General features: G+C 37.5%; 1 protein-coding gene across 10 annotated transcripts in view; it reads right to left on the bottom strand.

The window, feature by feature from the left end:
* Nucleotides 1-20,274, bottom strand: part of LOC105484511 (tudor domain containing 5) — a 94,060-nt gene extending 73,786 nt beyond the window's left edge. For 5 of the 10 annotated variants that reach the window (XM_011746202.3, XM_011746203.3, XM_011746208.3 and 2 more), the window contains exons 1-4: nucleotides 20,085-20,274; nucleotides 19,395-19,640; nucleotides 18,386-18,793; nucleotides 16,441-16,631 (exon numbers count right to left, since the gene is read on the bottom strand). In XM_011746202.3, the coding sequence (XP_011744504.2) occupies nucleotides 16,441-16,631; nucleotides 18,386-18,793; nucleotides 19,395-19,626 (831 nt within the window). In that variant the 5' untranslated portion in view covers nucleotides 19,627-19,640; nucleotides 20,085-20,274. Of the gene's footprint in view, nucleotides 1-16,440; nucleotides 16,632-18,385; nucleotides 18,794-19,394; nucleotides 19,641-19,771; nucleotides 20,030-20,084 lie in introns of those variants that run through there. The other 5 variants (XM_011746204.2, XM_011746209.2, XM_011746200.3 and 2 more) reach the window with 3 other exon arrangements.
* Between the last annotated feature and the right edge of the window lie 2,412 nt (nucleotides 20,275-22,686).

Below are 22,686 nucleotides of genomic sequence, written 5' to 3'. Positions count from 1 at the left end.
CTTGCAGGAGGAAAGTGAAGATATTCTGATCCTCATTTTACAAAGGAAAAACTTTTTTTCATTTTAATAATATTTTCTTGTGACAAAAGTGATGCATGTTCACTATGGAAGAACAAAAGATACAGATGATCAAAAAGAAAAAAGTTTACACTTTAACTTTGTTATATGTTTTTCTATGCACATAAAAACATAAACTTGTAGAGTTTTGAGGAAGCACCTAGCAAACTAATAGATCTACAGTTTTGAAGAAATGGAAAGACGCAGTTTTTGCAAATAGGATTATGTGAGGTCTGATAATTATGTAGTGTTTGTCCTACCATAAATTAAAATTCATAGTTTAGGAATTATAACCCACCCCCCTCTCAGAACAAGATTTAAATTGTTCTGGTGGCAAAAACTTCAACTGGAAGTGAACTGTGGTTATTACGCTGCATCTATGAGGAATTATTAGAGCTGCAAAACTCAGGATGAAACTCAAAGAAAATACAGAAGAAAGTGTATCTGCATCTCTCTCACTCCTCAACTTGGAGCCATGCCATGAGCAAATGTCCTCAACTCTGCATTCGTTATTGCCTGGCTCTCACAGTTAAAAGGCAGAGTCTTCCTGCTAAATTCTATAGAGTGGAAAATTTTTGAAAAAAAGAAATATAATTATTTTTTTCTGGAAGTTTTAGTCAGCACAATAAATTTAGAAAATGGAAATAAGAACTTTAAATACTGAAAAGGGAAGAGCAAATCTACTGTTCATAAATGATAGGGTAGTCTACTTGGAAAACCTATGGGAAAACTATTGAAAAACCAAGTTTGCTACGGTAGTTTCAAAACAATATTTAATAGTCAATTTCTTTCTTTCTAAACCATGAGCACTTAGAATTCCAGTCTTAATGGCAAAAACAGTATCACAACTGGCCAGGCATGGTGGCTCATGCCTATAATCCCAACACTTTGGGAGGATGAGGCAGGCATTCAAGGTCAGGAATTCAAGATCACCCTGACCAACATGAGGAAACCCCATCTCTACCAAAAAATACCAAAATTAGCCAGGTGTGGTGGCACACCCCTGTAATTCCAGCTACTTGGGTGGCGGAGGCTGGAGAATCGCTTGAACCCAGGAGACAGGTTGCAGTGAGCTGAGATCGCACCACTGCACTCCAATCTGGGTGACAAAGCAAGGCTCCATCTCAAAAAAAAAAAAAAAAAAGTATCACAACATATAATATCTAAGAATACAATTTCGAGAAATGTGCCAAACTCTAATAAAGAAAACTACATATCTGCAATGAAAGGCATAAGATTAATACTTGAATAAATAGAGAACTACAACATGTTAATGAATGAATACACTTAATGAAATGCATGAAGTCTCTTCGAATACACTTAATGAAATGCATGAAGTCTCCTCAAAAATTTTAAACTTAATTCTAAGAAATCTCATTGAAATTTTGGAACTTACAAAAACAATTCTAAACTTTCAGGAAAAAAATAGGAAAAAAGCCCGAAAGAAGACTAACCAGGGGAGACTTGTCTTAGAAAACATTAAAATGAACTTTTTAAAAGTAACTTAAAAGTAATAAAAATGGCTGATTAAAAAATCAACTTTGTCAGTAACCAAAAATGGATGTGAAACAATTAGACTCTATGTTTGGCTTTTTGATGAGAAAAAATTTTTGTACTTAACCATCTTTCAAGGATTGACATTTGAGTTAATAACCACACAGAATCCTAAGAGTTATATAATCAGAAACTACGGGAAAAAAAGACACTACCATACTCCGAGTTGAAGCATATACTGATACTTTTCTGGAGGTCAGTTTAACAAAAGCCATTTTAAAAAATGAAGATTTTCTTTGATGAAAAGAATGAGAAAGAACAGAACAATTCATGATAATCTTTCTGAATTTCAAAGAAAAAGAATTTGACAAGCATGCAGTTAGTCAGCTTACCTACAAAGAAAGATAAACAGGCTGGTTTCAGGCTTCTTCAGCACAGGAAATGTCAAAAGAAATCAAAATAATCTAAAAATAGGAAAATTACTAAGAAAGCAACACATGAACACTCTTTCTTGGTAGTAAGACTGTAACTCCTTTTAGGCTGAGTTTTCTGTATTAAGAATTACTTTCACCATTTAAAATAAAAGTTACGGCTTCCACTCTCCTGTCATAAATAACTAGAAAATTGGAAAAATGTATGAAACAACGATTTAGAGCTGTTGAATAACAATGCAGAACTGAGAGGTAAGCCTTGAACCCAGCCCTCCTACACCCTGCCCACCTTACAGCCTGGAGAGCTTTCAGGATAGTGTAGGAAGAAGTAACAGAAACAGAGCCTGGCAGTCTAGATGAACTGAGGAGACAGATTTTGAGACGATGAGGATGCTAAAATTTACAGGATTGAGTATGGAAAAGGAGGAGTGGCACAGAAATAGCTCTAGAGGTCTGCAGAGGAACTCCCTTAAGTTTCTGGATGAGTACCGATCTGTGCAAGTGGAGAGAAGTTCTTTGAGGCTGGAGAAACAAACAAGAAGCAACAGGCTGAACAATACTCCGAGCTCACACAGGGCTAGGAACAGTGTTCCCACTAGACAGAGTAGGAGTACTTCGTAATACATTGAGTCAATCCTTAGAAAGGTAATGCTTCAGTGGTGGGGCTAAATTAGCCCTAGATTGAAGGCTGTTCTGGACCCGCGCATCTTGGTCTGCTCAGGCTGCCATAACAAAATACCATAGACTGGGTGGCTTAAACGACAGAATTTTTCTTACAGTTCTGGAGGCTGGGAAGTCCAAGATTAAGGCATAGGTTGAACATCCCAAATACAAAAAGCTGAAATTTGAAATGCTCCCAAATCCCAATCTTTCAATGCCAATATGATGCCACAAGTAGAGGATCCCATACCCAACCTTATGTGATGAGTCACAGTCAAAACACAGTTAAGACTTTGTTTCATGCACAAAATTATCTAAAATATTGTATAAAATCGCCTTCAGCTTATGTATATAAGGTATATATGAAACATACATGAATTTCATATTTAGACTGGGATCCCATCTCCAAGATATCTCATTATGTATATGCAAATATTCAGATAAGGGATACTCAACCAAGCATTTCAGATAAGGGATATTTGACCTGTACTACCCAATTTGGTTCCTGGTGAGCACTCTCTTTCTGACTTGCAGATGGCCACCTTCTTGCTGTGTACTTATATGGCCTTTTCTCAGGGTGCTCCCGTGGAGAGAGCAAACTTTCTAGGGTCTTTTCTTATAAGCTGTTCATCCCATCATAAGGATCCCACCTTCATAACCTAATCTAACCTTAATTACTTCCTACAGATCCCATCTCCTAATATCATCATATCGGAGGCTAGGGTTTAAATGTATAAATATGGGGAGAACATAATTTAGTCTATAGCACCCACTTTAATACAGCTTAAAAGAAAAACTCAAAATGATCAAATTGGGTCAAAGTAATTTATATGTAAAGCCCAACAATGAAATATTCACAATGGTCTAGCATCTAGTCAAAAGTTACCAACCATGTGAAGTGGTAGAATATGATCATGTCAGGGGAAAAAAATCAATAGGAAAAAAAAAAACTGGAAATGGCACAGATAATAAAACTAGACAAGCCCTCTAAAACAGTTATTATAAACCTTACACATATGCTTATGTCCATAAAGTATTAACATAATGAATAGAAGAAATGAGGATATTAAAAAGACCCACGTGGAATACCTGAAGATGAAAAATGCAACATCTGAATGAAAAATAATCTGGATGGAATTAGGTTACATTCTGGAGAAAAGATTAACCAGTTTGAAGACAGCAATTGAAAAATGAAGCACTCAGTGGGGAAAAAAAGAGAACTGCAATGAAAGAAAAAGAGCATCAGTGACCTGCAAGAAAATAACAAGCAGTCTAAAATAGATGTTATTGTACTCCAAAAGAGGAAAGGAGAAAAAAATATTTGAAGACAAAATATCCAGATTTCATGAAAATTATAAACCTACATACAAGAAGCTCAATGATATAATAAGCTCAATGAATCCCAGGCAGAAAAATAAAGAAAAGTACACCAAGGGATGCTACAATCAAACTGTGGAAAACCAAAAGAGAAAATCCTGAAAGCATCAGAGGAAAAAAAACTACGAAGACAAAAAACTGGAATAACATCTCTGAAGCACTAAAAGGGGGCAAAAACTATCAAATTAGATAGAATTCTATACCCGGAAAAATAATATTTCAAAATGGAAATGAAAAATAGACTTTTTCAGATGGATAAAAGCTAAGAATATACACCACCAGCAGGTTTATCTTAGAGGATATGTTAAAATTTTCCAAGCAGAAAGAAAACTATACTGGAGAGAAATTTAAACAGAAAGAATTGGAGAGCATCAGAAATAAATGTAAGTAAACAAGTTTTTTTCATGTTTAATTTCTTAAAATTTGACTTTTGTGTTTTTAATATTTTAGTATTAAAATAAATATTCCTATTTACCTTAAACATTTTCTAAGCAAAAATAACAATGTATTATGAGGTACATAACATGAGAACTAAAATGTATCACAATAAGAGCACAAAGGATGGAAGAGGGGAAATGTAAATTTACTGTTCCATGGTTCTTATATTTTATATGAAATGTTTAATATTATATGAAGGTCAATTGTGATAAGTTAAAAATATAGGTTGAAAACCCTAAGGCATCCACTAAAACTATAAAACAGAAAAATATAGATAATAAACAAAAAAGATAAAGTGGAATCCTAAAAAATACTTAACCAGGTACAAGGCAAAGAGTGTTCCCTCCCACTGCTTTGCAACATCTTGCTGGAGTCCTAGCAAATGCAGTAAGTCAAGAAAAGGAAATGAAACAAACAGACTGGGAAGGAAGAAATAAAAACTGTCCCTTATTTACAGATCACATAACCTATGTAGAAAATATGACAGAATTTTTTAAAAACTCCTGGAACTAATTAGCAATTATAGCAAGGTTGCAGGATGCAAGGTTAATGTACAAAAGTCAATCATTTTCCTATATTCCAGTAATAAGTGAAATCTGAAATTCAAAAAAATACTATTTACATTAGCACTCCCCCAAATATAATACTTAAGTATAAATCTAACAAAATATGTACAAATCTGTATGAGGAACACTGCAAAACTCTGATGAAAGATATCAAAGAAGAAATAAATGGAGAACTATTCCATGTTCATGGATAGAAAAATTCAATATTGTCCAGATGTTAGTTCTTCCCAACTCGATTTATAGATTCAATTCAATCCCAAACAAAATCTCAGCAAGTTATTTTGTGAATATCAACAAATTGACACTGAAATTTATATAGGAGGCAAAAGATCCAGAATAGCCAACAAAATATTGAAGAATAAAGCCAGAGGATTGACGCTACCTAACTTCAAGACTTACTAAAAAAGCTACAGTAACCAAGACAGTATGGTAATGGTGAAAGAACAGACCGACCAGTGGAACAGACTAAAGAACCTAGACATAGACTCACATAAATATAGTGAACTGATCTTTGATAAAGGAGCAAAAGCAACCGAATGAATCAAACAGTCTTTTCACGAATGGTACTAGAATTGAACATCCACTTGCAAAAAAACCCACGAAAACAAAAATGACCCCCCACACACACATCTAGACCTTACACCCTTCACAAACATTAACTTAAAATGGATCATAGACCTAAATGTAAAATTCAAAACTATAAAACTCCTTGAAGACAACATAGGTAACACTGGCTGATTTTGGATAAGGTGATGAGTTTCTAGATACAACACCAAAGGCACAATACATGAAAGAAATAATTGATTGCCTGTCTTAAGATTAAAAACTTTTTCTCTATAAGACAATGTCAAAAGATTGAGAAACAAGCCACAGATTAGAAGGAAATATTTGCAAGACACATCTGATAAAAGACTATTATTTTTAAAAAAAGCTCTTAAAACTCAGCAATAAGAAGATAAACAATCAAATTTTTTAAAAATGGACAAAATACCTGAACAGACCTCTCACTAAAGAAGATATACCCAATGGCAAGTAAGCATATGAAAAGATGTTCAACATCATGTCATTAGGGGATTTCAAATTAAAACAGCAATGAAATACCACTATACAGCTATTAGAATGGCCAAAATCTAAAACTCTAGCCACACCAAATGCTGACCAGCAATGGGGAACAACAGAAACATTCACTCAACACTGGTGAGAATGCAAAATGGTACCACCACTTTGGAAGACAGTTTAGCAGTTTCTTATAAAAACAAACATATCTTTATCCGATAATTTAGCAACTATACTCCTTGGTATTTACCCACATGAATTGAAAACTGCTATCCACACAAAAAACCCACACACATGTTTATAGCAACTTTATGAGGAAACAACCAAGATGTTCTTCAGTTTGAGTGGATAAACTGTAGTATCAGACAATGGAATATTACTCAGTGCCAAAAAGAAATGCATTATCAAGCCATGAAAAGACATAGAGGAACCTTAAGTGCATATTACTAAGTGAAAGAACCCAATTTGAAAGGCTACATGCTCTATAAGTCCAACTATATGACTCTCTGGAAAAAGCAAAACTATGGCGACAGTAAAAAGACCAGTGGTTACCATGGGATTAAGGGACGAGACAGATGAATAGGTGCAAGCACAGAGGACTTTTAGGGGAGTGAAAACTATTCAGTATGATACTACAGTAGTGGATACATGCCATTACACATTTGTCAAAACCTGCAGCATGTACAACACCAAGAGCAAACTCCCCTACCCTCTACCTCCTCCTAAACAGGTGCTGGTATCCACGGCTCACAGACCTCATTGTTGCACGATGAATGCAACAAACAGCAGGATTAATGCAATAGTACCTCACATCTCAAAACTAATATTGAATGCAAATGGCCTAAATGTTCCACTTAAAAGATACAGAACTGCAGAATGGATAAGAATTCCACAACCAACTATCTGCTGCCTTCAGGAGACTCATCTAACACATAAGGACTCACATAAAGGGATGGAAAAGACATTTCATGCAAATGGACACCAAAAGCAAGCAAGGGTAGGTATTCTTACATCATACAAAACAAACTTTTAAGCAACAGCAGTTAAAAGAGACAAAGAGGGACATTATATAATGGTAAAGGGCCATGTCCAACAGGAAAATATCACAATCCTAAACATAAATGCACCTAACACTGGAGCTCCCAAATTTATAAAACAATTACTAATAGACCTAAGAAATGAGATAGACAGCAACACAATAATAGTGGAGGATCTCAATACTCCACTGACAGCACTAGACAGTTCATTAAGACAGAAAGTTAAAGACACAATGGATTTAAACTATACCTAGGAACAAATGGACTTAACAGATATATACAGAACATTTCATCCAACAACTGCAAAATACATACTTCATTCAACAGGGCACGGAACTTTCTCCAAGATAGACGATATGATAGGCCATAAAATGAGCCTCAGTACATTTCAGAAAACTGAAATTATATCAAGCACTCTTTCAGATAACAGAGGAATAAAACTGGGAATCCGCTCCAAAAGGAACCTTAAAAACCATGCAAATACATGGAAAATAATCTGCTCCTGAATGATCACTGGGTCAAAAATGAAATCAAGATGGACATTTAAAAATTCTTCAAACTCAATGACAATAATGACACAACCTATCAAAAACTCTGGGATACAGCAAAGGTGGTGCTAAGAGGAAACTTCATAGCCCTAAACACCTACATCAAAAAGGCTGAAAGAGCACAAACTGACATTTTAAGGTCATACCTCAAGGAACTAGAGAAACAAAAACAAACCAAACCCAAACCCAGCAGAAGAAAGGAAATAACCAAGATCAGAGCAGAACTAAATGAAATTAACAACAACAAAAAAATACAAAAGATAAATGAAGCAAAAAGCTGGTTCTTTGAAAAGATAAATAAAATTGATAGACCATTAGAAAAATAAACCAAGAAGAGAAGAGAGAAAATCCAAATAACCTCATTAAGAAATGAAACAGGAGATACTACAATTGACACCACTGAAATACAAAAGATCATTCGAGGCTACTATGAACACCTTTATGCACATAAACAAGAAAACCCAGAAGACATGGATAAATTCCTGGAAAAATACAACCCTCCTAGCTTAAGTCAGGAAGAATTGGATACCCTGAACAGCCAATAATACATGGAGAGACTGAAATGGTAATTTAAAAATTACCAACAAAAAAAAGTTCAGGAGCAGACAGATTCACAGCAGAATTCTAAAAGACATTCAAAGAAGAATTGGTACCAATCCTTTTGACACTATTCCACAAGCGAGAGAAAGAGGGAAGCCTCCCTAATTCATTCTATGAAACCAGCATCACCCTAATACCAAAACCATGGAAGGACATAATAAAGAAGAAAACTACAGATCAATATCCCTGACTAACATAGATGCTAAAATCCTTAACAAAAATACTAGCTAACCAAATCCAATAACATATCAAAAAGATAATGCGCCATGATCAAGTGGGTTTCATACCAGCGATGCAGGGATGGTTTAACATATGCAAGTCAATAAATGTGATACACCACATAAACAGAATTAAAGACAAAAATCACATGATCAACTCAACAGATGCAGAAAAAGCATTTGACAAAATCCAGCATTGCTTTATGATTAAAACTCTCAGCAAAATCGGCACACAAGGGACAAACCTCAACGTAATAAAAGCCATCTATGACAAACCCACAGCCAATACTGGATGGGGAAAGTTGAAAGCATTCCCTCTGAGAACTGGAAGACGACAAAGATGCCCACTCTCACCATTCCTCTTCAACATAGTACTCAAAGTCCTAGCCAGAGCAATCAGACAAGAAAAATAAAGGACATCCAAATCAGTAAAGAGGAAGTCAAATTGTCATTGTTTGCTGACAATATGATCATTTACCTTGAAAACCCTAAAGACTCCTCCAGAAAGCTCCTAAAGCTGATAAAAGAATTAATCAAAGTTTCCAGATACAAGATTAATGTATACAAATCAGTAGCCCTTCTATACGCCGAAAGTGACCAAGCAGAGAATCAAATCAAGAACTCAACTCCTTTTACAATAGCTGCAAAAATAACAAAATACTTAGGAATATACCTAGCCGAGGAGGCAAAAGACCTCTACAAGGAAAACTACAAAACATTGCTGAAAGAAATTACAGATGAAACAAACAAATGGAAACACATCCCATGCTCATGGATGGATAGAATCAATATTGTGAAAATGACCATACTGCCAAAAGCAACCTACAAATTCAACGGATTCTCCATCAAAATACCACTATCATTCTTCACAGAATTAGAAAAAACAATTCTAAAATTCATATGGAACCAAAAAAGAGCCCACACAGCCAAAGCAAGACTAAGCAAAAAGAACAAATCTGGAAGCATAACACTACCTTATTTCAAACTATACTATAAGGCCATAGTCAACAAAAAAAGCATGGTACTGGTATAAAAATAAGCACATAGACCAATGGAACAGAACAGAGAACTCAGAAATAAACCCAAATACTTATAGCCAACTGATCTTCGACAAAGCAAACAAAAACATAAAGTGGGGAAAGGACACTCTTTTAAACAAATGGTGCTGGGATAATTGGCTAGCCACATACAGGAGAATGAAACTGGATCCTCATCTCTCACCTTACACAAAAATCAACTCAAGATGGATTAAGGACTTAAACCTAAGATCTGAAACTATAAAAATTCTAGAAGATAACATTGGAAAAACCCTTCTAGACATTGGCTTAGGCAAGGATTTCATGACCAAAAACCCATCAGTAAGAAAAAAACGAGCAATCCCATCAAGAAGTGGGCTAAGGACATGAACAGATAATTCTCAAAAGAATATATACAAATGGGCAACAAACATATGAAAAAATGCTCAACATCACTAATGATCAGGGAAATGCAAATCAAAACCACAATGAGATACTACCTTACTCCTGCAAGAATGGCCATCAACAAAAAATAAAAAAACAGATGTTGGCATGGATGTGGTTAACAGGGAACACTTCTACGCTGCTGGTGGGAATGTAAACTAATATAGCCGCTACGGAAAACACTATGGAGATTCCTTAAAGAGCTAAAAGTAGGCCGGGTGCGGTGGTTTATGCCTGTAATCCCAGCACGTTGGGAGGCTGAGGTGGGTGAACTGCCTGAGTTCAGGAGTTCACAACCAGCCTGGGCAACACAGTGAAACCCCATATCTACTAAAATACAAAAAATTACCTGGGTGTGACAGCGTGTGCCTGTAGTCCCAGCTACTCAGGAGGCTGAGGCTGGAGAACTGCTTGAACCTGGGAGGTGGAGGTTGCAGTGAGCTGAGATTATGCCACTGCACTCCAGTCTGGGCGACAGAGCAAGACTCCGTCTCAAAAGGAACTAAAAGTAGAACGACCAGTTGATCTAGCAATCCCACTACTGGGTATCTACCCAGAGGAAAAGAAATCATTATACAAAAAAGATACTTGCAGATGCACGTTTATAGCAGCACAAATTGCAACTGCAAAATCATGGAACCAACCCAAATGCCCATCAATCAAGTAAATAAACTATGGTGTGTGTGTGTATATATATATCATATATATATCATATATATATATATATGATAGAATACTACTCAGCCATAAAAAGGAATGAATTAATGGCATTTTGCTGTGACCTTGATGAGACTGGAGACTATTATTCTGAGTGAAGTAACTCAGGAATGGAAAACTAAACATCATGTTTTCACTGATATGTGGGAGCTAAGCTATGAGGACGCCTAGGCATAAGAATGATACAAAGACTTTGGGGACATGAGGGGAAGGGTAGGAAGGGGGTGAGGGATAAAAGACTACAAATAGGGTGCAGTGTATACTGCTTGGGTGATGGGGGCACCAAAATCTCACAAATCACCACTAAAGAATTTACTCATGTAACCAAATACCACCTGTACCCCAACAATCTGTGGGAAAAAAAAAATAGGCAAAGCATAAACTAACTGAACTAAAAGGTAAAATAGACAAATCTATAATTATGTTTGAAAATTTCAATACTCCTCCCTCAGTAGTTAATTAAAAAACAGTTAAAAAGAAATCCTCAATGACATAACTGACTTGACATTTATAGAATATTATACCCAAATATTGCAAAATATTCTTTTGAAGTGAATTATGAAACATTTACCTAGATAAACATATTGAGCCATATAATGAGTCTCAATGAATATATAAGGAACAAAATCTATGTTGTTGGACCACAATGAAATTAGAACAGAAGCATCTCTGAAAAAAATCCCCAAATATTTGGATATTAAACAACACACTTCTAAATAATCCATGATACAAGGAAAAAAACCAAAAGGGAGATCAGTAAATTTTGACCTGAAGACGAGTTTTCATATCAAATTTGAATTTCATATCAAAGTTTGGGAGATGTAGCTATAGCAATACTTAGAAGAAATTTATAACCTTAAATGTTTACATTAAAAAGGGACCAAAATCCATGACCAAACTTCTACCTTAAGAGCAAAGAGGAAATTAACCCAAAGTAAACAGAAGTTACAAAACAATTAGAACAGAAATCAATGAAATAAAAAGTGAAAAAATAAAAAAAAATTATCAAAACTAAAAACCTGTTCTTTGAAAAATACAACCATGCATCTTTTAATAATGGGGATACACTCTGAGAAATGCATTATTAGGCAATTGCATTGTTGCACAAACATAGAATGTATGTAACACAGACCTAGATGGTATAACCTTACTACACGCCTAGGCTTTATGGCATTGCCTATTGCTCCTAGGCTACAAACCTGTACAGCATGTTACTGTACTGAATACTATAGGCAATTGTAACACAGTGGTATTTGTGTATCTAAACACAGAAAAGGTACAGTAAAAATACAGTATAAAAGATAAAATGGCATACCTGTATAAAGCACTTACCATAAATGGAACTTGCAGGGTTGTATGTTGCTCTGGGTGAGTGGGTGGTGAATGTGTAGGCCTAGGCCATTATTGTACACTACTGTAGACTCTATATAAACATCTTACACTTACGCTACACTAAATTGACCTTGTCATGTGGTAAGGTGTTCAGGGACAATAATATGCATGGAGCTGTCATCATCTATGATAACAATGCCTTCCTTCTGGAATACCGCCTGAAGGAAATGCCTGAAGCTGTTTTACAATTAATTTTTTTAGTTAGGAGTGCACTCTAATGATATAAACTACAGTAAAAACACAAACCCATAACATGGTTGTTCATTGTCATTATCAACTATTATGTACTGTAAATAATTGTGCTATATATATGACTGTCACCACAAATACAAGTGTTGCATTGCACTATGTTGTTACAACAGCTACATCACCACCAGGTGGCAGGAATTTTTCAGTTCTATTATAATTTTATGGAACTACTGTTGCACATGCAGTCTTGTTGACACAAGTGTCATTATGTGGAGCATGACTGTGTATAAGTGAATAAATCTTTAGCAAGACTTATATGTGTGTGAGAGAGACAGAGAGAGAGAGAGAAGGAGCAACCATCACAGACCCTACAGACCTTAAAATGTTATTGGGGGAACATTATGAACAACTTTATTTCAATAAATTTGACAGCCTAGATGAAATGGACAGCACCTTGAAAGACAAGGTACCAAGGCTCATTAAAAAAAAAAAAAAAAGCAAGCATAAAATCCAAAATAGCCCTATATCTGTTAAAGAAACTGAATTTGTTGTTTAAAACCTTTCTGCAAAGAAAGCTCCAGGCCCAATTTAGTTCACTGATAAATTCTATGAAATATTTAAGAAAAACAAATACCAATGCTACACAAACTCTTTCAGAATAAATAGGTGGAAAAAAACTTCCCAACTCATTTCACATGAGGCCTGTATTAAAATGATTCCAAAACGAGATAAAAGCATTACAAGAAAACTACAGAATATATCTTATGAACATAAATGCAAAACCCTTAAAATATTAGCAAATTGAAGGTAGCAACATATAAAAAGGATACTATATGATGACCAAGTGGGATTCATCCAGAAATATAAGGTTGGCTGAATATAAAACCAAGAAAAGTAATTTTTTAAAGTCCTATAATAACTTCAATGTATGGAGAAAGAGTATGACAAAATTCAACATACATGCATGAAAAAAAACCAGAGAAACTAGGAATAGGAGGGAATTTCCTCAACCTGATAAAAGGCATCTGAAAAGCTACAGTTAATATCATAATTATGAAAGACTGAATATTTTCCCCATATAGTTAGGAACAAGTTAAGTTTTTCTACTCTCACATTTCTATAATATATAATACTAGAGAGCCTACACTGTGTGGTAAGGGTTGAAGGAAAGGAAGATAGATTGAAAAGAAGGAAGTAAAACTGTCTTTACTCTCAGATGGTATGACGGTCTATGCAGAAAATCCAAACTCTACAAAATAGCTGCTAGAATGATTTGAATTACAGAACTGAATTTATCAAGTACCAAGACTCAAGGTCACAGGATACAAGGTCAACATACCAAAAAAAAAATCCAATTGATTTTCTATTAGCAATGACTAGAAATTTTAAATACCATTTATAATCGCTAAAAAATATGAAAGGTATAAAGGATAAGTTTAACAAAATATATGCAAGCTTTATGCACTGAAAACTATAAAACATTGCTGAGAGAATGTAAAGACCTAAATAAATGAAGATATACCATGTTTTTGAATCAGCAGACTTGATATTGTTAAGATGTCATTTTTCCCCCAAACTTATCTATAGATCCAATGTGATTCTAAAAAGATCACAATCTTATTTCTGGCAGAAACTGACAAGTTGATTTGTATCAAATTAAACGTATCTGCAAATGCAAACCTAGAATATCCAAAGCATTTTTGAAAAAATAACAAAGTTGCAAGACTTAACTAGTCATGGGCTGCATTATGACTTAGGGTCAACAATAGACCACCTGTATGATGGTGGTCCCACAAGATTATAACACTGTATTTTTTCCGTACCTTTTCTGTTTAGATACACAAATACCCCATTGTGTTACAACTGCCTATGGCATTCAGTGCAATAACATGCTATAATGGTTTGTAGCCTATGAGCAATAGGCTATACCATATAGCGTAGGTGTGTAGTAGGCTATATACCATCTAGGTTTGTGCAACTGCATTCTAGGATGATCATACAATGATAAAATCACCTAACAACACACTTCTCAGATAATATCTGTTATTGACACAAAACTATATATGACTAAGATATTATAAAGCTACAGTAATAGATAGTACAGCATTGGCAAAAACAGACATGTAGATAAAAGGACCTGAACAGAGTCTCAAAATAGAATTACAGATGTGTGAGGTCAATAGATTTGATAGAGGTGCCAAAATAATAAGGAATAACTGTCTATATGCAGAAAAATTTGATCTGTGCCTGGTACCTTATGCAAATCTGGCTTGAAATGGATAATATACGTAAATATAAGAACTGAAAACATAAAACTTCAAGAAAACGTAGGAGAAAATTTTTGTAACTTCAGATTAAAATCCATTAGATAGGCAAGAATAAAAGAAAAATATGGACCAGGCATGGTGGCTCATGCCTGTAAACCCAGCACTTTCGGAGGCTGAGGCAGGTGGATCCCGAGGTCAGGAGTTCAAGACCAGCCTGACCAACATGGTGAAACTCTGTCTCTAATAAAAATACAAAAATTAGCCAGGCATGGTGGCAGACGCCTGTAATCCTAGCTACTTAGGAGGCTGAGGCAGGAATCACTTGAGCCCGGGAGGCAGAAGTTGCAGTGAGCCAAGATCACACCATTGCACTCCAGCCTGGGCGACAAAGCGAGACTCCCTATCACAAAAAAAAAAAAAAAAAAAAAGAAAGAAAAATATGAATAAATTAGACTGTATCAAAATTAAAGACTTTTCCACAACACACAGGATCAAGGAAATGAAGAAGCAAACATAGGCCAGGAGAAAATATTTGCAAAACATGTCTCTGATAAGGACTTATATCTAGAATATATAAATTTTTCCAATTCAATACAATGACAACACAGTTTTATAAAACTGGCAAAATATTTGAATAGACACTTCAAAAAGGAAATGCAAATGGCAAACACGCATGTGAAAAGATGTTCAACATTATCATAATATTATTATGATCCAACTTAAAACCATGAGATAGCACTACACACCCACTCAAATGGCTAATATTTTTAAAACTGACAATCCCAAATGTTAACAAAGATGTGTAACAACTACAACTCTCATACATATTTCATGGGAAAGGAAAGTCATACAGCCACTTTGGAAAACAGTGGCAATTTCTTATTAACATACACTTACTATATATGATGCAGTAATCCAACTCCTAGGTATTTACACAAGAGAAATGAACTATGTCCATACAAGATGTATGCAAATATTGATAGCGGCTTTATAAGTAAAGGACCAAAGAGGAAATAACCCAAATGTCATCTAATGGGGAAGGGATAACAAATTTAGGTGTATCTGTATAATGGACTAATACCAAACAAGAAAAAGGAACAAATTACTGATATATACATCTTGGATGAACCTCAGAAGTATTCTACTAAGTTAAAAAAGCCAAACACAAAAGCTTAGATACTGTTTGATTCCATTTATACGAAATTCCTGGAAAGTCAAAATCATAGAAAGCAGTGGTAGTCTGTGGCTGCAGTTGGGGAAAAAAACTACAAAAGTGGCATGAAGGAGCTTTTTTGGGGGTAATGGAAACGTTCTGTTTTTTATTTTGATGGTGATTACATAATTATATATTAATCAAAACTCAAACTGTACGGTTAAAATGAGTAAATTTTACTACATGTAAATTATGTTACTAAAGCTAATTTTAGTAGAAATCAGGCATTTTCATGTTTTGAACTTAATGTCCATGTACTAGTTCTGAGCTCTAACTTAAGTTGTTAACATGATGATTTAGCCAGGCATTTATCGGTTATATTCTAATAGATTTTATTCAAAGTCCTTCAGCATTTATAGTCACAGAAAAATACCAGGATTATTATGCTCAGGAGCAGCCATTCAGAAGATATTCATGAGGTAAATTACAAATATGCTTCTGTAACTTTGGTGAGGAACTGGAACCAGAGATACAGGTTTGGGAGTTGGGAGTCATTTGCAGAAAATAGTGGAAACCGTGGAGTTGATACAATTGTACTCTTCTTTCACTCCACTTCTCACTGCTTACTAATCTACAGAACCATAGGAAATGCTTAGTCAAATTTGAAATAACTGAATGACTTCAGTTTTTAAAAGGTCAACTTTTCTATCAGATCAAAGTGTTAACACCACTGAATTTAAAAACATCGTATATTTATATCTCCAAACTCTTATCTCTCACCTGGTTTAATTTTTCAGTATGATTCAGCCTTGAAGTCTCCACTACATTTAACTTGGAAGTCTTTTCCATGCTCATTATTTGCTTCTGTAGTTCCATGTTTGAAGTGGGTTGTGAAAAGCATGCCTTTGCTACCGGAAAGCCTGCGGAGTATGACCCTTGTTTCATTCTAAATGGCTGGGTAAAAATTTTACCTTTTGTGAGTAATAGAAGAAGAGAGAAAAATTGTCACTAGCACCTTCTATTTCATTTTCTGGTGGCTACATATAGAGGCTACTGTGAGCTAATTGCCTTCAACTTAGAAGTAAAAATCAATAAAAGAAAGCTTACAATTTTATATCAAGCCAAAACTTACATATAGTATAAGTTATTAGTCATCCATAGAGGAAGACAGAGGTCATAACTGTTACCAAAAAGGTTGGGGCTATCTAAAAGTCCACTTAAGGTCACCTGAATATAATTACAGAGAGGTGGGATTCAATACGTAAAAAGCTGTATCCTATTTAGGAGACAAAAAAGTCTCCAAGGAGCCTGCTTAGCACTATGCTTTTCAAACTGGAAAACCACTAGTAGTACCACAGTTCTGGGAGGATGAAAAGCTACAGAATAAAGTATAAATTCTTCAAGATTTGTAGGAAGGGGGAATACCACTGGAGAGGTGTATTCTGTTGTATGACATGAAAGATACATCACCAGACTTCACCACAGCCTAGCTCTTTCTTTACCCTAAGGCCAAGTTCATAAACAAAACAAAACAAAACAAAAACCCACCAGTTGACTTCAAGATATCCTGACGATAGAAGTAGGAACCATGGATGGAGAACATGAACAAAATCACTGGAAAGGAATATTCACCCCCCACTACTCAATAAATTGGTAAAGTGCTTTCTACAACTCAACCTCTTGCACGTTTAATAGTATGAGTTAGTCCTTCCAAGTTTTAGGACTTCAAGAATACTGATAAAGTTGAGGGCTAGACTTGAAACACTTACTGGCCTCCAGAGCCTTCCCTATCCAAGTATATCCTCATATCCTCAAACTACATCACCCAGCACAGTGTAAATATTGGTTTATAAATATGCGACACATCCTCATGGTTCACCTACGTTAATCTAAATACAGATTTTAGAGAAAAAGAAAATCACTGAAATAGGCACAGAATGCTCCCAAGTAGGCTCCGGCTATGCTCAGTGTAGAAACCATATATTGTCAAGGAAGATACTATACAGATGGTCACATCGGTCTCTTGAGCCTTTAATGTACACAGCAGCTGGGCAGAAACTCACTGCATGGGCAGCAATAACAGCTGGGTATCTAACTCTAGCTGTACCACTTTTCCAGCCATGTGGCTTTGGAAAAGCCATTTAATTTTCCTGAGCTTTGATTTCCTTATCTATACGACACGGTTACTTACCCTACCTAGTACGGTAATGAGAATGCAAGGTAAAATGCTATACAGATAAGGTGGTTATTATTACACCACAAAAATTACCAAAGTGTCCCCTAGGATAAGCCCCAGTGATGGCAAAGATTAGCAGGGTTAAGGCTAATCATTTAAATATTTTAACTTTTCATTTTCCATATAGCTTATTTACATGAGCACACTCATGTAAAGTTCACTTACAGTGTTATAGAGAGAGGTGATCTTGTAGTTTTTAAAATAACAACAGCTACCACTTATTATCAGCTTACTAAATGCCAGAGACTTTACAGAACTCACCTCATGTAAGGTCCTCAACACAACCCCGAGAGGCAAACATTGTTATTTCTATTTTAAAGATGAGGAAACTAAGGTTTAAGTAGATTTAAGTAGACTGAACAGTTTGCCCGGGACCACTGAGCTAGCAAGTAGTAGAGCCAGGCTACAACTCTAACAAACTCATGGACCTTAGCCATTACACACCCCTTTATGTGCCAGGACTGCTCCAACACTTGCTCACATGCATACCTGCTGGACATCCTCTCTGCTTTTCCTCTGTTACATTCTTCTTTAGCATCAACAAAGAACCTGCTCTGGTCTGCTCTACAGAAATGACATCTGAAGCTGCATTCAGCACTTCAAACATAGAGAGAAATCCATATTGCATGTACTGGAATGATCGTCCAAATCTTTTGGCAAATGCCTTTTCAAAATCAGAAAGGAGAACAGGAGATAACGCCAACAGGTCCTTCAACTCACTCTTCACAACAGCTGGAAGAATAGGGGCAACCCTTCCTCGGTAAGGTACTCGCCGATGAGATCTTGGTCCAGAATAAACACTAGGTCTTCCCTTATGCATGGAGTTTCGAACCTTATGGCTGCTCCTCTGTTTTGCAACTAAACTTGCTATTCCTTTGGTAGATTCATCTGGAATGGCTAAGGAGATGTGAAGAAAAGAATCATATTTAGGTAGAAAACTTACTCCCTTTTTTATCCTTCGTATGTGTGTTTATAGTTTTTAACTCTCCAAGGAGCTGTTTATCCAGGCAGCACGATAAACAGTAACTCTTGATTCCTCGATTTCTTGCATTTTAGGCAACAGCTTGCTAGCTCTTCTACCAGCTGAAGAAAAGATAATGTGTTATTACTACAACTAATTGACTCCTGACAGATCTGAAACCCTTGGGATGAAGTGCAAACTTCCCTACAACAGTTTTTTCTTGTGCTTCACGGAATTTAAAACATGTTTTTATAATTAAGAAGTTCTTTTTTTTATTTCTCCCGACTTAAGGTCCAGTAACCTGAAATCACATGTAAAAGTGTAGTTTTTGTGAGTGCACGATTGTCTGAGGAATGGTTCATTTTGCAGAGGTTCTAACTTTGCCCACAACCTCAAAAGCACCTATGAGTCTCCCTCCCCCACCAAATTAAAATCCACTGGCTGGGATACATAAATAACTGCAGAACTAGAATAATTATTTACTAAGCAATTGTTTTTATTACAAAGTTTACAGACCTTCAAAAATCTTAAACCTACCTTTCAGTATTACAGTACCACCTGCACCGTGGCAGACACTAACAACATCAGGCATGTCCAATACCAGCTCCATAGTGGACCGATACCCAAGGATTCGGAGTGGTAGATGGTTGCCAACCATCAAAAGGTACTCCTTCTCCAACTCCTGTGGGCTCAAACCATCTTTGGTGGAAATGAGAAGTGATCTTATTTCCTTCCGCAGACATTCCTGTATACGCTCTTGTTCAGACATAGTGTCCTACAGGACTGAAGACAGAAACGCAGCTCATGAGAAAAAGGGGGCAAACCCATGAAAAAAGATTTTTTTTTAAACAACCAACAGTGGGATACAAATAACTGAGACGCCTGTTTTAAGGGTAATAAGGCAGAAGCAGTACCCAGAGGGTGTCTTGCGGATTGCACGTGGCCGGGCGATTCAAGCCCTGAATCTCAACCTGCGTTGATTAAGCTACAGGTGTCAAGAACTCTGCCCCTGGCCATGGGGAGGCGTTAACTGGGGTTCCTGTCGGGTGTTCGACTCCAACGCAAACTTCCTATGCGAAGCCTTCAGGGGCTCCTCGGGAACCAGGACTAGGAACTGAGGCCAACGCAATGCCGCCTCCGCCCTGCAGCGCGAGGGCCCCACGGAAAGGCTCCCGCCGCACACCTCCGGCACCCCAAGCCGAGGGGGTGCTCCCCGCTCCCTCTTACCTGAAGGTATCGCCAATCTTCGCCCGCCGCCTACCTGGTCTAGGGTTGGGGTCCCTGCCCCTCCCCCAGCATCTCTCGGTGCCCCTCGCGGGAGCGGGGCGTGGCCCTTCCACCTGCCCTGGCGGCTCTCTGCAACCTGAGGTGAAAAGGAAGGCGAGAGGCGCCAGGTGAGGCGCCTTTCTCGGCCTGGCACCGCCCAGCTGCCCGTCACCCGTCTTGCCCCCACCGCGCCCTGACGCCAACACTGCCGTTGCGGGCCGGGTAGAGACTAGGGCGCCCTCTCGGAAGCGGCGCAGGAAGGTAGCTGCGACGGCCGCCCCGCGCGCCTGCGCACCGGCGCCCCCTGACTGGGAGGCCGATCCCGGGGCGCAGTGTTCCAGCCCCGAGGGCACGTGGCGGGTGGGACGGTTGGGCAGGATTAGCCGCTCGGGGGTCAGGTGTGAGGTCCGCCCCAGTCTCAGGAGCCGCTGGGCCGGGCTGCAGAGGCGGGCCGCCTTCCAGGATCCCAGGCGCCTACCTCCTCTGAAGTGGTGAGAAGGTGGGGCTACAGCACTTAGACCAATCCAACCACCTCCAGAGCGGGGGCCCGGCCGGGCGCAGGGAGGGAAGCGGACCGTGTGGGCCTCAGAATCACCTGCGGGACTATTTAAGAGGAGAAAAGGATGCACGGGTCTGATAAGCAGAGATTCTCATTCAATAGCTCTGGATTCATTTGAGGAAAATCACAGACAATTCTGATTCTTGGTGGAGAATCCCTGCAGAGCTCAATGCAACTCTGGCTCCCTGATGAAGGAATGAGTGGGGCTAGGAGACCTTTTTAAATGAGTGGACAACATTCTAGGTGCCACTGGAGATTTATCTGGATATATTTGTTGGTTTGGTAGAATGAGCCAGATTTACAAAGTCCTCGAAAACCAGAAAACAGTAGTTTAAGAGATACAGAATAGGGAGGCATTGTATAATAGAAAGGCTTGTACCTTAAAATGTACGGTCTAATTAAAGAAACAAGACAGACCAAAATAACCAAATAATTTGAACCAACAAAGAGGCTTGAGCACACACAACGACCTTATCTTCCTTCTTTTTTTTCCCCTATAAAATGTAAGGTTTAATATATGAGAGCAAGGAACACCTCGAAGGCTGTGCCAGCGCGTGTGGCTTCGTGTTTCTGTGCTACATGAGACTAGTGTCCTCGTCTTCCATCGTGACAACCCTTCTCTCTCCACCCCCCCACAGTGCCAACAGGCTCTGGGCAAAGCTACCCCGTTTTCTTTTAACCTAAGGGATGCCATGGTTTGGCTGACTACGTTTGACTACCCCCACTGATGTCTGAAGTGGCCAGATACCGTGGCGATGGAAATCAGGCGAGGTACTGGCATGGAGGGTGGGGGTGCCGGGTCAAGGTCATCTGGGTTCTCAGGAGCCAGTTTGTGCCACAGAACTATCGGCAGCTGCCTTTGTAAGGCACCTCGGGTTGGCATTCGGAAAAACCACCCCGTCTTGCCAGAGCCCCTTGGTCTTAGTTAGCAAAAGCCGTATCCGATCTAAATCATGCTTTCAATCATGAGAAATCACATTCCTTCTTTTCCCTTTCTAATGTATTCCAGTGTGTCTTTTTTTTTTCTCAATTTTAATAAGCAAATTGTACCATCATCTTATTCTGAGATGCTCCTTTTTAAAAGCGGTAGATCACATTAATGGAAGTGTTTACTGCTGGGAATATTTTCCATGTACAATGATCTGTAACCCTCTTAACTAGTTTAACTAGTTGCACATTATTAGTTCACATCCAGTTCAATTCATAAATTAAGAGAGGTGCCATTTGTCTGTAAAACAAATCAATATATATTTATGAACTTCTTTTATTCAAATATATTTTCACACATCTTAACTAAATACATAATACAGAAGCCCGTGTGGGTTGGGCAATGTGGCCCAGGAAGGCCTGAGACTAACACATCCACCTCGGCAAAAGGACAGAAAAGATCTCTTATGGTTGGGAAAAAATAGCCTTTTGTGTGTTTATTTAGTTTACAAAATATACTCAAAATGCTATTATTAGCTGAATTTGTGATTTCCTTTTGAATTTCTGAGTTATTCTTATTTTTCCCATTTTGTTTTTGTACCAAGGAGACCGCAGTCAAAAGAAAGTTACTCGGCAACTGATTTCCTTTGAACTGAAAAATTCAACAGATACTAAATTATGACAGTGATTCAGAAAGGAGGACTCCAGGGGCTTGAAAGAACATGTCTGGGATAATATGATGCTTCTAAGAGTATTGCGATCACAACGTGGTAAGCACCAGAGCATGCTGCATAACTACCTCCTTGGCTAATATGCTTTCTTCTTGGTGATGACCAATCATCTTCTATTAAACAGCAGTAATGCTGGAAGAACTCAACTACACAAGTGTAATGAAGCCAGTATTCTCCCTGGACAGATTACCTGCAACTGATTTGACACATACCATGATAAGGGCTTCAAACCTGACAAACTCTGTACTTGCTTCTGATTTATGCCATCAAGCTCCTCAGAGAAGAGATGGAATCCAAGTGTTCCGTTTGGTAGAGGTGAAATGTACTGATGTGCTTAACTGCCAGT

The sequence above is a fragment of the Macaca nemestrina genome, chromosome 1, assembly GCF_043159975.1.
Source record: "Macaca nemestrina isolate mMacNem1 chromosome 1, mMacNem.hap1, whole genome shotgun sequence".
In the NCBI taxonomy this organism is placed as follows: Eukaryota; Metazoa; Chordata; class Mammalia; order Primates; family Cercopithecidae; genus Macaca; species Macaca nemestrina.
Note: the sequence above shows the minus strand (reverse complement) of the source record. Positions and strands in the feature narration are given on the sequence as shown.